At 44.5% G+C, this 14114-nt stretch overlaps 2 protein-coding genes across 2 annotated transcripts in view; one reads left to right on the forward strand and one right to left on the reverse strand.

Annotated features, from left to right (window-relative positions):
• The first annotated feature begins 1364 nt into the window (after nt 1–1364).
• Nucleotides 1365–3728, forward strand: LOC135551459 (acyl-coenzyme A thioesterase MBLAC2-like). Its single transcript, XM_064986275.1, has 2 exons — nt 1365–2260; nt 3319–3728. Exons 1-2 carry the CDS (start codon nt 1819–1821, stop codon nt 3726–3728), a joined length of 852 nt encoding a protein of 283 aa, XP_064842347.1. The 5' UTR covers nt 1365–1818.
• Nucleotides 3729–6153: 2425 nt separating this feature from the next.
• rtkna (rhotekin a) overlaps nt 6154–14114 on the reverse strand; it is a 73414-nt gene continuing 65453 nt past the window's right edge. The window contains 8 exon segments of the mRNA XM_064943891.1: nt 6154–8023; nt 8026–8187; nt 9881–9985; nt 10198–10363; nt 11113–11241; nt 11323–11429; nt 11965–12059; nt 12280–12504. Of these exon segments, the coding sequence (XP_064799963.1) occupies nt 7575–8023; nt 8026–8187; nt 9881–9985; nt 10198–10363; nt 11113–11241; nt 11323–11429; nt 11965–12059; nt 12280–12504 (1438 nt within the window). The 3' untranslated portion in view covers nt 6154–7574.

Raw genomic sequence — 14114 nt, forward strand, 5'->3', positions numbered from 1 at the left:
TTTTGCTGCCAGGCAAGGCTCCGCTGATAGCCAGGTGCAGCAGTGGTAAGATGTTGGGACTACTCTTGGGATAACTTTATGTAGGCCCAAACAGTTTGTGGGCACCGTTTGTCACCGTTATAGTGCAATGAATGTATTGTTTAGTGTTGTTGCCACTACATATTATTTTGTTTTGCCCCACCAAGATTTACAAGCTAAAATCGCCACTGTATATATATATATATATATATATATATATAACCTCTCCAGGTACCAACTGTCAGTACTACATGTGCCCAAGGCACACCGTTTTGCAATTTTATGTTCACTTGAAAGATATTTCTCCCTGGTTGCGGTCCAAACACATAAAAGACAAACCCTCATCCTAGGAGGGCGGTCCAAATGATTAGCCTGGCAAGGGAAGTTTGCAACATAAGCCCCTCAGCCCTCGTTTTTAGTCGGCTTTGCGAGTGTACAATTATGTTCACTCCGGGGCCTGAAACTCCCCATAATTACATTTGCGACGATTGTACATCCACTAAGAAAAGTACATTAGGAAAACACGTACAGTATGAGTATGGTGGGCTGAAATTTCTGGACTTTACTACCTTAAATAATACTTTTAAGATCAATTGGATAAAACAATTCCTAAGAAGAACCACTTCTATGTGGAATTTTATTCCTCGTAATGTCTACTTTTGGTGGCCTTAACTTCATGTTGGTTTGCAATTATAATATTGACAAAGTTCCTGCTTTTCATCGGCAGGTTTACTTGTCATGGTCCTTCATTTATAAGCATAATTTTTCTCGACACAGATAATATTTGGGAATAATCTGTATATATTGTATAAAAATACTTTGTTTTTAGAATATTGGTTCTGAAATAATATCCTATTGGTGAGCCAACTTGTAAATGCAGAGGTGTTTTTTACTTGGTTATAAGGAATTTTTATCACTTTACAAGATCCCTGTAACACCTAAAGATTGTACAATTGTTTTAGATGCCTTTATTCTTCAGGAACGTGTCAAGATCTGACCCTCAGAACCTACCTTCCATTAACCCTATTGACTCATCAGTAGGAAAGATTTGTTTCTCTATTGGTCCATTCAACAACAGAGCAATACGAACCTTGTTTCAGCAGGATGTTGTATCGCTATACCTTATGTCATGCCTTATTGGAACGGTTTTATTGATAATACCCATGTACTTTCTGTATTGATTTGTTGTTAATAAAAATAATACAAATCACAATAAAAAAGGGACTGTGTGGATAGTGTGTGTCTTTTAAGCGTTTGGACTACATACCAGGGCTGAGGAGCTTACGTTGCAAACTTCCCTTGCTTGGCTAATCATTTGGACTGCCCTACAAGATGGCGACGGGGATTCCCCCAAGGGCATAAGGCGAGGGTAAGTGGGCGAGGGTGAGTGTTTTAACTATTTGGACCGCATGGGCCAAAGGCGCAATGGAGATTCTTTGCGAAAAGTGTCTGAGTGGCTGGTTACGGTAAACTCTGGTTGGTCAATCGCGGTTCGGGGGGGGAGTTTCGAGCAGGTTCAATCGGATGGAAACCGTTCTCCTTCGCACACAACTGATGCTTTGTAGCGATGCATTCAAGGGCATGGTTTTTATGACGACATGGTGGGTGTATTCTTAGCTGACAATTAGTGTTTGGTTTCACATTATATTCGTTCAGTCAACATGCGTTCCTCCCACAACTGTGTATCCGGAGACCACCATTCTTTTTTTGCGTAAATAGAGTGATATTATAGTACCAGTGTGCATCAACAAAATTGACCGCATAACATATTTGATTATTACGCCAAGTGCATGAACTGGGATGTCTGCAACGGACTGGTACGCGCACAAATCCATCGGAGAAGGTCTGTACTGGATCCAGGAGAAGTTTTTTGATTCGTCAAACAGAGCAAATATTTGGCTCCTTCGAGGATCTCACCAAGATGTAGTGATAGACACAGGCTTGGGGTTGAGGAGTTTACCAGATTACATTAACACCAAAGGTCTGCTTGGAGACGACCCGCAGCGAAAGAACCCAATTTTGGCGATCGCCACCCACGCCCACTTCGACCACTCAGGTGGTCTGCATCAGTTCGAACAGGTGGGAGTCCACAGTGCAGAGGTCGATGCACTGGCCAACGGAGACAACTTCGAGACCGTTACGTGGCTGTCTGACAGAGAGATAGTCCAGGCTCCCTGGCCAGGATGGAGAGCCAGGGGATACAGGGTCAAGGCTGTACAACCAACACACATACTACAAGAAGGTAATAACCAAACCATACAATCTAGTGGTTATGGTACACCAATGTGGTGGCATGATTGTTACCAGTAATCTGAAAGACCATTTGCTGTGTTCAGTCTCTAATGCATGATATGGATTTGAGAGAAGGATATGGTCAATATGAATGCAATTACACAGTCCTTAAAGGATGTGGATTTGCCCCTTGTTACAGAAAATCAACATTGCATTGGAATCCGCTTTCACATTAAGCTACATCCCATAGGGAAATGTATACTGCAGAGTAGACTTGGCAGGGCACCAACACTGACCTCCCAACACACACACACACACACACAGCCTCACATCAAGCATGATCCACCCCTATTTTATACAGTTTTATAACTGCATAATCAATCTCATCATACTCTCTCAATAGAAGTCAGAGCTTCAAAAAGGCCTATTGTTGAGTCTCTGGCTGCACATTGTTAAGATGACGTTTCACTCCCTACATCAGTTTGACACGGTTACATGAACTGTACAATGTTGTTGCTTACAATGGTCCCCTAGGAGGGACTATTTAAGGTCATGGCTTTAATGTGTGAATGACAGTGGCTCACAAATAGCATTAGTGGTTGTTATTCTGCAGTATGCCTGTATCTGCAGAGATGCTATTTTCATACTCAGCCCATAACTTTGATGGATTTTATTTCAGCCAGGGAAGTACAGCAGCCTAGACCCAGCCATACTGAATAACTACAGAGCCTGACAGAGAGAACGTCCTCATTTTCATTCACATCCCACAGAGATCAGACCACAAGTTATCTTCTTTTTATGACACACACACACAAACACACACACACTCCTGATCCATATTCTTCATCATAGCAGGTTTCATATTCTTCATCCCTTCTTGTTTCATTTTCACTCATTGCTGCTCACTTGACAAAGTTGGAGCAAACTCTCCCCACCTAGCGTCCTATCCCTGTGTCATTTTTACACCAGTCAATACACTTCTGCTGTGTCAGTGCTGCAATGCAGTTGGAATATCTTATTGCTCAATGACTCCATTTTCCACGTCTCTCTCTCCTTGCTCTCCCTCAGGTGATGTCATCAACCTGGGCGACAGGCAGTTGAAGGTGCTGCACATGCCCGGCCACTCCCGGGGCAGCATCTGCCTGCACGACGGGGACAACAAGATGCTGTTCAGTGGGGACGTGGTGTATGACGGAGCCATGATCGACTGGCTGCCCACCAGCCGTGTCAGCGACTACGTCAGTAGCTGTGAGCGCCTGGTGGGGCTGGTGGATAGTGAGCAGGTGGACCAGGTAATGCCTGGACACTATCACACGTTTGGTGCGAAACGGCTCCACCACATCGCCTCGGGGTACATCGACAGAGCCATCTGGCACATGACATTTGCGGCCACATGGCGGCACTGCCCGGCACGGACATGGCACGCATCTCTCCACGGCATTTGCCTGGAGGACCTTGGCATCTGGCCATTCTGCTAGCCACATGACATTTGGCGTCCAACACATGGCATGGCCACATGGCATCTGCTAGCCACATGGCATCTGCTAGCCACATGACATTTGCGAGCCACATGGCATCTGCTAGCCACATGGCATCTGCTAGCCACATGGCATCTGCTAGCCACATGACATTTGCGAGCCACATGGCATCTGCTAGCCACATGGCATCTGCTAGCCACATGGCATCTGCTAGCCACATGGCATCTGCTAGCCACATGACATCTGCTAGCCACATGGCATCTGCACATGGCATCTGCTAGCCACATGGCATCTGCTCTGCTAGCCACATGACATTTGGCATCTGCTAGCCACATGGCATCTGCTAGCCACATGGCATCTGCTAGCCACATGGCATCTGCTAGCCACATGGCATCTGCTAGACATCTGCTAGCCACATGGCATCTGCCCACATGGCATCTGCTAGCCACATGGCATCTGCTAGCCACATGGCATCTGCTAGCCACATGGCATCTGCTAGCCACATGGCATCTGCTAGCCACATGGCATCTGCTAGCCACATGGCATCTGCTAGCCACATGGCATCTGCTAGCCACATGGCATCTGCTAGCCACATGGCATCTGCTAGCCACATGGCATCTGCTAGCCACATGGCATCTGCTAGCCACATGGCACCCCCAGTTTGAATCTTTTGCAGAGTTAGGCTGGGGGATGTGAGGAAGATAATTCACCCCCTTAATTAACAGGATTTCCTTGTACTGTCTATTATAAACTGATGTGATCCAAAGTATGTTATTTTAAATGATTCATCAAAATGCCCCCATTGAATTACATCAGGCAATGATTGACAGAATATTGAGATTCCCATTATTACAGGATTCATTAAAGACTGGAAAATAAACCTTGATTATTATGTAATATTAAGATAAATATTAAGTTGTGTGATCGTTGGAATGCTCTTTCCCATGAGGCAGCCTCTCATATGACAGTGTTTCTTAACCCCAGTACCTCGGGAGTCCCCACAACTACTCAAGCTCTTGATCATTAGTTGAGTAGTTGAATCAGGTGTGCTATCGCTGGGATAAAACATATTTAAGAAACCTTAGGGAGGCCCGCTTGGACTGGAGATGAATAACATAGTTCCCTTAGAGGACACAATGTGACAGCACAACACCTACACAGAGACAGACAGGCAGACAGACAGAGGGCATGACTCATCAGTATCTTTTATAACATTGTCACCAGGCTACGAGAGAGGGAGACAGCCAGTTGGTGGAGGAGACCTATATATTTTGTGACACTAGTCTCGGGCGGGCCAAGTTTTTTTTCGGGCTGCCTATGAATAAAATAAAAATATATTTTTTGTCAGTGTTATCTAATATTTATTAATTCCATTATTTTACTTCTAGATGTGTGTATTGTTGTGAATTGTTGTTAGATACTACTGCACTGTTAGATATTACTGCACTGTTGGAGCTAGGAACACAAGCATTTTCTCTACACCCACAATAACATCTGCTAAATATGTGTATGTGACCAATACAACTTCTTTTAAGAAAATGTCCTACAATTCTACACATTTTGCCATGGTTTAAAATAATAATTATTATTCTCCCTGATTGTCTAGCTTTTATTTCAGTCATTAAGTCAACAGCTGCACCATAGGCCATGCCCCCCACCTAAACCCCATTTGAATCCAGAAAAAGCCCCGCTCTGTATAATCCATCACACTCGCAATAAGAATAAAAGTGTTAGCACATTCTTGAAATGAGACAATCCAGTTACTGTGTGGTTTTCCTTTTACTTTCAACACTATGAAAATGGCATTTTCAACAAGCACAAATTCCTATTGAAAGATTAATGTGACAGTTTGGCTGCTTCCCAATTCTTTACCCTTTTCCCAAAGTGTGCACTTTTACCCTCCACATCATAGATTTAACAATGGTGGAAAGTCTGTCTAGCAAAGGATTTTACCAATCCACAATTATTTTAAATCCATGACTGTTAATGTGTGGAAGTGCACACTGGGAGACGGGTGGAGAATCGCGACGCAGCCTTGGATTCCGTGTGCAGAGAAGGATCGTGATATCCAGGTCAATGGCTCTTGGAGCACATTCAGACTTCAACTCTAAATGGGTGAAATATTAATTCAGTCTCTAAACTGTATAATAACAAAATACTTTGGCATGAACTCGTTTTATTATTTATTTAGAATAAAGTGTGTGGGCATGCTCTGTAAATAGAATGGGTCTATGTTGACATAGGTTTTTGGTCAACTGACACAGAGTTAGTCAACATTGACAAAAAGCACATGGTGTTTGATCTAGAGTTAGTGGATGGCTTTAATCCTCATGTCATACTGACGTGACATTTCTACTGGGATTATACGATGTATATCATTTCCACTAAAAAGGAGAGATATGACAGAATAAATAATCCAAGGCTGTTTCTGAATGGATACATCATTTATTATTGTTATGTTAATACAGTATTTAAAACATGACTGACAGTTCTTATTCCTTTCTCCCCTGGGATGACTTGCATGCAGACAGTCTGCTAACACAAGACACTTTTGCAAGGTTAACATTCAATGTTATCTATTAGACAAAGTTATAGATATGCAATCTGTTAAAAATAAATCAATATAGCTGTATTTATAACAAAATCAATCATGTATAATGTATAAGAAAAAGAGTTTTGTTAACTTATTACAAAATAACTTTACAGTAACAAATGCCACTTTGAAGCATGTACAGTTGTTTTGCTCTGAGTAAAAAGGAGTGAGCCAGCTGCGAGCCCTTGTGACACAGTAGCATGTTAGAAAGTCCATTAGAAGCACAGAGATTGTTAGGCTTTACTGCACAGACCAGAGACACACCTACCCCTGCCCACCTCATCACTTAACCAATACAATCAGCTGCTTGGCATTAGGTGAAAGACTACACTATTTCAAGACAAAAAAAAAACACGACACAATATTTTCTAGAATCAATATGTCCTGCATTGCATACTTGATCGATTACAATGTTTCATATGGTATTGCAGCAGAATTCTGAGACCGGTTTGCCGGGCATAACATTATGACTGTCGTACCACAAACTAAGAGGTCAGAGTTGTGGGATTCCAAAACTCTTCACCCATGTATACACATTCCCAGGTTCTACGCTCTTCAAAGTCAGTACATTTGCTCACGGTACTTGAATGAGGCAGTGTAACAGGAGTTAATATGGCTTCTCGTGATTATGTAGTACATTACCTTTGGCTTCCTTCAATTCATTATAATTACTCCATACATTGGTACAAATAATTGCAGTCGGTTTCTTAACGGAATGTCCTGGTGAACTCAAATATTGGTTGATGTCTATTAGGCCTAGAATGTGTTCATGAATGTAGGGGAAGTTCTGGAAACCCAGCAGAGGAAGTGACCCGGATGTTATCACAGTAGTAGTAGTAGTAACAAGTAGCACAGTAAATTAATGGGAGCACAGTTGCATTAAGTTGAGTTTTCAAAATTCATTCACTTTCTGAGCAGTTTAAAGATCTGAAACAACACATTCCTTGACTTCGAGCACAATCATGCAATAAGCAAATCAGTGTATTAGTAGTTTCAGAGGACTTTTTCTGGCAGGATTTAATTGCCATTACCGACGACAGTGGGTCTAGCCATTTGAATAGATCACACAAGTTACACCAACAAACCTATGACCACACTCAGATACTAAACATTCCCATACACTGACAATTCTCCTGTCATTAGAGTGAAGTCATTCCAGTTAACACCAAGGCCCTTTCATCAGAGAGGAAGTGGGGGCTTCCTTCCTGTCAGTTCTTACCAGGGCCTTGGGTGATTTGGGGGTCTGAGCTGGGTTATACCTGGCTCTGGAGCCAATTCCGGGGGTCCAGTTTAGCCCTCAAGTTCCTGAGGCTCTGACGGGCCGAAGAGGGGTGTGAGAAAGGGGTGCCATCTGACAACTCAGGGCTGTGGCTTCCCTCGCTGGAGCTGTTACTGGAGGTAGAGTTGGAGCAGGACAGGGTGGCCTGGGGGACGCGTTGGGCTGGGATGGGAGCAAGGGAGGAGGAGGAGGGGGGTTGACAGGAGCACTGTAGTAACACCCCTCCACACCCCCTGCCCCTGAGGGTGCTGAGCTTCGCGTCCAGGGAGAGGGTGCGGGGGCGGAAGTGTGAGGAGGGGGAGGAGAGGGAGAGGGGCTCTGCCCAGCCACTGTGGCGGGAGCAAGGGCTGGTGCTGCAGGGGCTGTCGCTGTCCGAGGTCAGGCTGGCTTCTGAGGAGAGCAGGCCGGGCCGGGGGCAGCGCAGGGGCTGTGGGGGAGGCGGTTGTGGGTGCGGGGGCAACCAGGAGAGTCCTCGAACAGGGACATCCAGGGAGGAGAGGTCCCCAGCTGGCTCCTCAGCTCCAGCTCCTGCATCCGCCGCGCCAGGATGTCCGTCACCGTGCTGATGTCATCAGAGGTGTCAATAACTAGGAGGAACAGAGGAAAGTCATTACTGTGGCCGGACAGACCGTCCTAATAACGTTGAGACAGTCAAATACAGTTCAGAGAGGGTAGACCTAGACTTGGTGATGCTAGTTGAAGGGGGGTGGGGTCAGGTTCAATACTGCAGTGTGTGAGTGGACCCCACTGGTACTTCACCTGTCGTTGTAATAGGAGGAGAGCAGAGCACGAATCTCAGCAGACACAGCATTATCCTGCAGCAAGATACCCTCACAGGACGGGATGGTGAGGGGGGCTAGGGTCCGGGGGGGGGGGGGGGGCAGGTTTCATGTGCATTGACGGGCAGGGTGAAATAAAGTTGTGATACATGATTTGGGGGATAAATTGATGTGCATAACATGGTAAAAAGGAGTTAATTTAGAATGTATGAATATTAGAATTCCATTGGAGTGTAAAATTAACAATGATGGGAATAGAATGATAATGGTAGAAAAAAGGGGGGGTGTAATTTGAGCACAGGAACAAGGGAGAGTGGCAGGGAAGGTGATAGCCAAAAAGGAAGGATTGAGAGACACAATGAGAGAGAGAGATAAAGGAAGAGGGAGAGAGAGAGTCAGCACGTCAGAGAAAAGAACACTTCCATCCATTATGCATAGAGGTTGGTGTGCTAGTGCGGTAATAGGCAGCTCAGAGTAGAGTCCGATGGAGAGCTCATGCATATGTACCACCACTGTTAGAACAGTCAGAAACACGCATGCAGTTAAGGGGACTATCATCCTCTGGAAGTATACTGAACAAAATTTAAAGTGTTGATCCCATGTTTTATGAGCTGAAATAAAAATCCCAGAAATGTTCCACACGCACAAAAAGCGTATTTCTCTAAGATTTTGCCCACACATTTGTTCACATCCCTGGTAGTGAGCATTTCTCTTTTGCCAAGATAATCCATCCACCTGACAGGTGTGGCATATCAAGAAGCTGATTAAACAGCATGATCATTACACAGATATGTGCAGTTTTGTCCACAACACAATGACACAAATGTCTCAAGTTTTGATGGAGTGTGCAATTGGCATGCTGACTGCAGGAATGTCCACCAGAGCTGTTGACAGACAGAGAATTTAATGTTCATTTCTCTACCATAAGCCACCTCCAAGGTTGTTTTAGAGAATTTGGCAGTACGTCCAACTGGTCTCACAACCACAGACCACGTCCGCCCAGGACCTCCACATCCGGCTGGGATCATCTGAGACCAGCCACCCCGACAGCTGATGAAATTGAGGAGTATTTCTATCAGAATAAAGCCATTCTTTTTGGGATTTTTTTATTTATTGGCTGGGCTTGACTCCACAAGCGTGGGCCTACCCATGGCTGCGCCCTGCCCAGTCATGTAAAATCTATAGATTAGTGCCTCATTTATTTATTTCTATTGACTGATGTCCTTATATAAACTGTAACTGAGTAAAATCATTGAAATTGTTGCAATATGCATTTATATATTTTTGTTCAGTATATATTTCATTTATTTGTTTTTGTAAACCTATTAACCTATTATTAAGCTATAATTTTTGTAACCCTAAACGTATAACTAACAAATTACTATATGTTCTAGATTTATTACAAATAAATAAAAGCAGAAAGAAACTCAAGTCTAAGTGTCCACAACATATTACTGAATCATATAAAAAGTATTTTGGACAATTTGGGTCGCTGTCTTACCCATTTCATGGTAAAGAGAACCCTGTTTCGATGTGACCAGGGTTGGTTTCCGGGGCGATGGCAGCTCAATCTTCATTAGGTCGTCACAGCACTGCTTCCATTGGCCTGCATGGAAGAAGGAAACTGTCAGTCATCTTCCAACATCCAATCAACCTGAGAAAACCACTAACAGCACATCAGGAGTCAATGAGCACATGAACAAGAGCATATCAGGACCTATAGTGTAGGGTGTGTATGTCTACTCTAGGGCCAGGAGTTTTTCCCTGAGCTCACCAATGAAGAACTCAGGCCCCTAATCATGTGATCAGCCTACTTACTCATGTCATAGAACTGTTGCCAGAAGGCCTCCATCCAGCGGTGTGTGTCTTCACGACTGTCTGCTGAGAGTGTGTGTGTCACCTCCTCTCCTCCATAATGGTTACTGATACAGATGCTCTGGGCCTTATTGTGGAGGTCCTTCTCCGACGCCCGTATTCTCGTCTTCTAACACACCGGATACACACACACAATCAGCTAATAATGTTGCATTTGACCAAATGATTCAATAACCTCCCCAAAAAGATGAATTTAAGCATCAAAGCATTGATGTTCTCGTCAACTCACAGTGCGTGAATGCACTTACTGACACGCAGAGAGGTGAGTGACATATGTGCCAAGTCCACTCAAGTAACCTCAAGCATGAATCTGTCCCAGTTATCAGCTATCCAGGCGTGATTGGGAGTCCCATAGGGCGGTGCACAATTGGCCCAGCTTGGTCCAGGTTTGGCCTGGGTAGGCCGTCAATGTAAATAAGAATTTATTCTTAACGGACTTGCCTAGTTAAATATAAGTTAAATACGTCCCAGTTGTCTCTCATTCCTCCGAAAGTGTGCACATGTTCACTTCCCTTCACTAGTTTGAAAGGAAAGGACAGGTATAATGGGTGGACACTTCCTGTAGCCCATGCCTCCTCCAATCCAATACTTTGGGAAGTAGTAAATGAGTGTACATTTCAGGAGAAAGGAGATATTATTGTGACGCCCTAAAGACTCCAAATGTATTTCCCCATCCCCACCAGTAGGTGGAAGCAGTGCCCTGTTCCGCCTCACTGGGTTCAGCTTGATCCTCCTGACAGCAGAGCAGTCAGAGCTGTTGATTGATGCATGATTCTACAAAACTGACTCTGTCTGAAGCTAAATGAGGACTTTTTGCTGTGGGGACTTTTTGCATGCTTTATTGTTTCATCCACTGACCTTATTGATGGAAATGGTAAAAGCTGGCTCTATGTTAGCCTCTACATCCTCTTGCCGGTGATAACAGAAAAGGTTTGTCCCTTTAAGGACGCCGTAGACGTTTGTCCAACTCTGAGCGTCACCTCCAAACTGCTGTGAGAGACAGAGGCGCTAATTAGAGAGAGAGAGACATGCCTTGCTATCCTCCCAAACACACACAGACACCCTCACCTTGACCTTCAAGCTGCCGCTCATCATCTGTTGGGTCATACAGTGAGGCTGGGCAGCCAGGCGACAACACACATTGCCGTAGAGAGGTACCCAGTGTGAACACTCCTCTAGAGGGAAAGACAGAGAGGGGGATAGAGAGAGCAAGGAATGAAACAAAACATCCACGCACACACGCACACGCACACACACACACACACACACAGGGAATAAAAGTCTCACAGCTGCAAGGTGAGCCCCTTTACATCATCAAACTATATTACAGCTGTAATAATGAATTAAGCTGCAGCACATGTCCGGGTGTCTCCTCCCCTGTACACCTCATCATTGGAGTTTTACACAGCACTCCAATTTATTACTATGACCTTGACAATGACTGTCAGTCAGCTAACATCGTGGCTGGGAGAGGGAGGGGGACTAGGATAAAATGGAGAGAGAAAGAGATGCGAAAGAGGATATCTAGTCGGTTGCACAACAATGCATTCAACCAAAATGTTATCTTCTGCATTTAACCCAATCCCTCTGAATCAGAGAGGTGTGGGGAGTTGAGAGAGCGAGAGGTACCGAAACAGTGTGAGGGAGAGAAAGAGAAGTCTGACCCATATTTACTGTACATGGATAAACCACATCCCTTCTGTGACCTACCGTTGCCCGAGATGCTGAGGTCATGTGTGCGGAAGCTGTCCTGGACGTGTGACAGTGACAGGGTGGTGTGGGCCAGGAGATGGTACTTCGGTCCCCTGTGAACAGAACACATGGCAGAGGCACTGGTGAGCTGTGTGACTGTGGTACTAAATACACACGTCGGTGTCTACGTCAGTGACTTTGTGTGGGTGTTTCGCTGCAGGACTGCATACGTGTGTCTGTAGGAATGACTGTACACTACATGCCTAGAAATAAGTCTCAGGGTGTGTGAATATCGCTACAGAAGTAGCGTGTGTACACAACATAAACACTCACACCACTGTGGGCAGAGGCAGCAGCAGTGTGGCTCCTCCTCCGTTGCTGATGGGGCTGCAGGCTCCAGGGTCCATGGCGACGCGGAGCTTCTTTCCTGCCGAACGGCCCAGAGAGCTGCTCAGTTTGCTGGCTAGTTTCCTAGGCGTGCTCCCTGTCGAGTAGTCCTCCTCTGAACAGCAGCTGTACAGCTCCACGCGCAGCTCAAATCCCGGGCTGGACTCGCTGCTTGACACGGCAAAAACATATGGAGAGATACACAGTTATACGTGCATAGAAATGCATGCACACACATGCACACACATGCACACAGCAAAAACAAATATATGCAAACACACACAGTCACACACCGAAAACACATACTTATACATACACAGAATGTACAGAGTGTACAAACATTAAGAACACCTTCCTAATATTCAGTTGCAGACACCTTTACCCTCAGAACAGACTCAATTTGTCAGGTCATAGAGTCTACAAGCTGTCGAAAGTGTTCCACAGGGATGCTGGCCCATGTTGACTCCAATGCTTCCGACAGTTGTGTCAAGTTGGCTGGATGTCCTTTGGGTGGTGGACCATTCTTGATACACATGGGAAACTGTTGAGCGTGAAAACCCCAGCAACATTGCAGTTCATAACACAAACCAATGCGCCTGGCACCTACTACCATACTCAACTATTTTGTCTGGCCCATTCACCCTCAATTGGTAAATGACACATATACACAATCCATGTCTCAATTGTCTCAAGGCTTAAAAATCCTCCTTTAACCTATCTCCTCCCCTTCATCTACACTGATTGAAGTGGATTTAACAAGGGACATCAATAAAGGATCACAGCTTTCACCTGGATTCACCTGTACAGTCTATGTCATGGAAAGAGCAGGTGTTCGTAATGGTTTGTACAGTCAGTGTACAGTACCAGTCAAAAGTTTGGACACTTACTCATTCAAGGGTTTTTCTTTATTTTTACTATTTCCAAAATGGTAGGATAATAGTGAAGACACCAAAATGATGAAATAACACATACGGAATCATTTAGTAATCATCAAAGTGTTAAATCAAAATACATTTTATATTTGAGATTCTTGAAAGTAACCACCCTTTGCCTTGATGACAGCTTTGCAAACTCTTGGCATTCTCTCAACCAGCTTCATGAGGTAGTCACCTGGAATGCATTTCAATTAACAGGTGTTCCTTGTTAAAAGTTAACTTGTGGAATGTCTTTCCTTCTTAATGTGTTTGAGCCAATCAGTTGTGTTGTGACAAGTTAGGAAGGTATACAGAAGATAGCCCTATTTGGTAAAAGACCAAGTCCATATTACGGCAAGAACAGATTAAACGTTTCTTCAACTGAAGTCGGAAAAACCATCAAGCGCTATGATGAAACTGGCTGTCATGAGGACGGCCACAGGAAAGGAAGACCCAGAGTTACCTCTGCTGCAGAGGATACGTTCATAGAGTTACCAGCCTCAGAAATTGCAGCCCAAATAAATGCTTCACAAAGTTCAAGTAACAGACACATCTCAACATCAACTGTTCAGAGGAATCAGGCCTTCATGGTCGAATTGCTGCAAAGAAACCACTACTAAAGGACACCAATAAGAACAAGACACTTGCTTGGGCAAAGAAACACAAGCAATGGATATTAGACTGGTTGAAGTCTGTCCTTTGGTCTGATGAGTCCAAATTTCAGATTTTTGGTTCCAACCGCCATGTCTTTGTGATATGCAGAGTAGGTGAACGGATGATCTCCGGATGTGTGGTTCCCACCGTGAAGCATGCGGGCGCAGGTGTGATGGTACATTGCTGGTGACACTGTCAGTGATTTGTTTAGAA

This window comes from Oncorhynchus masou, chromosome 1 (assembly GCF_036934945.1).
Source record: "Oncorhynchus masou masou isolate Uvic2021 chromosome 1, UVic_Omas_1.1, whole genome shotgun sequence".
NCBI classification, from domain to species: Eukaryota; Metazoa; Chordata; class Actinopteri; order Salmoniformes; family Salmonidae; genus Oncorhynchus; species Oncorhynchus masou.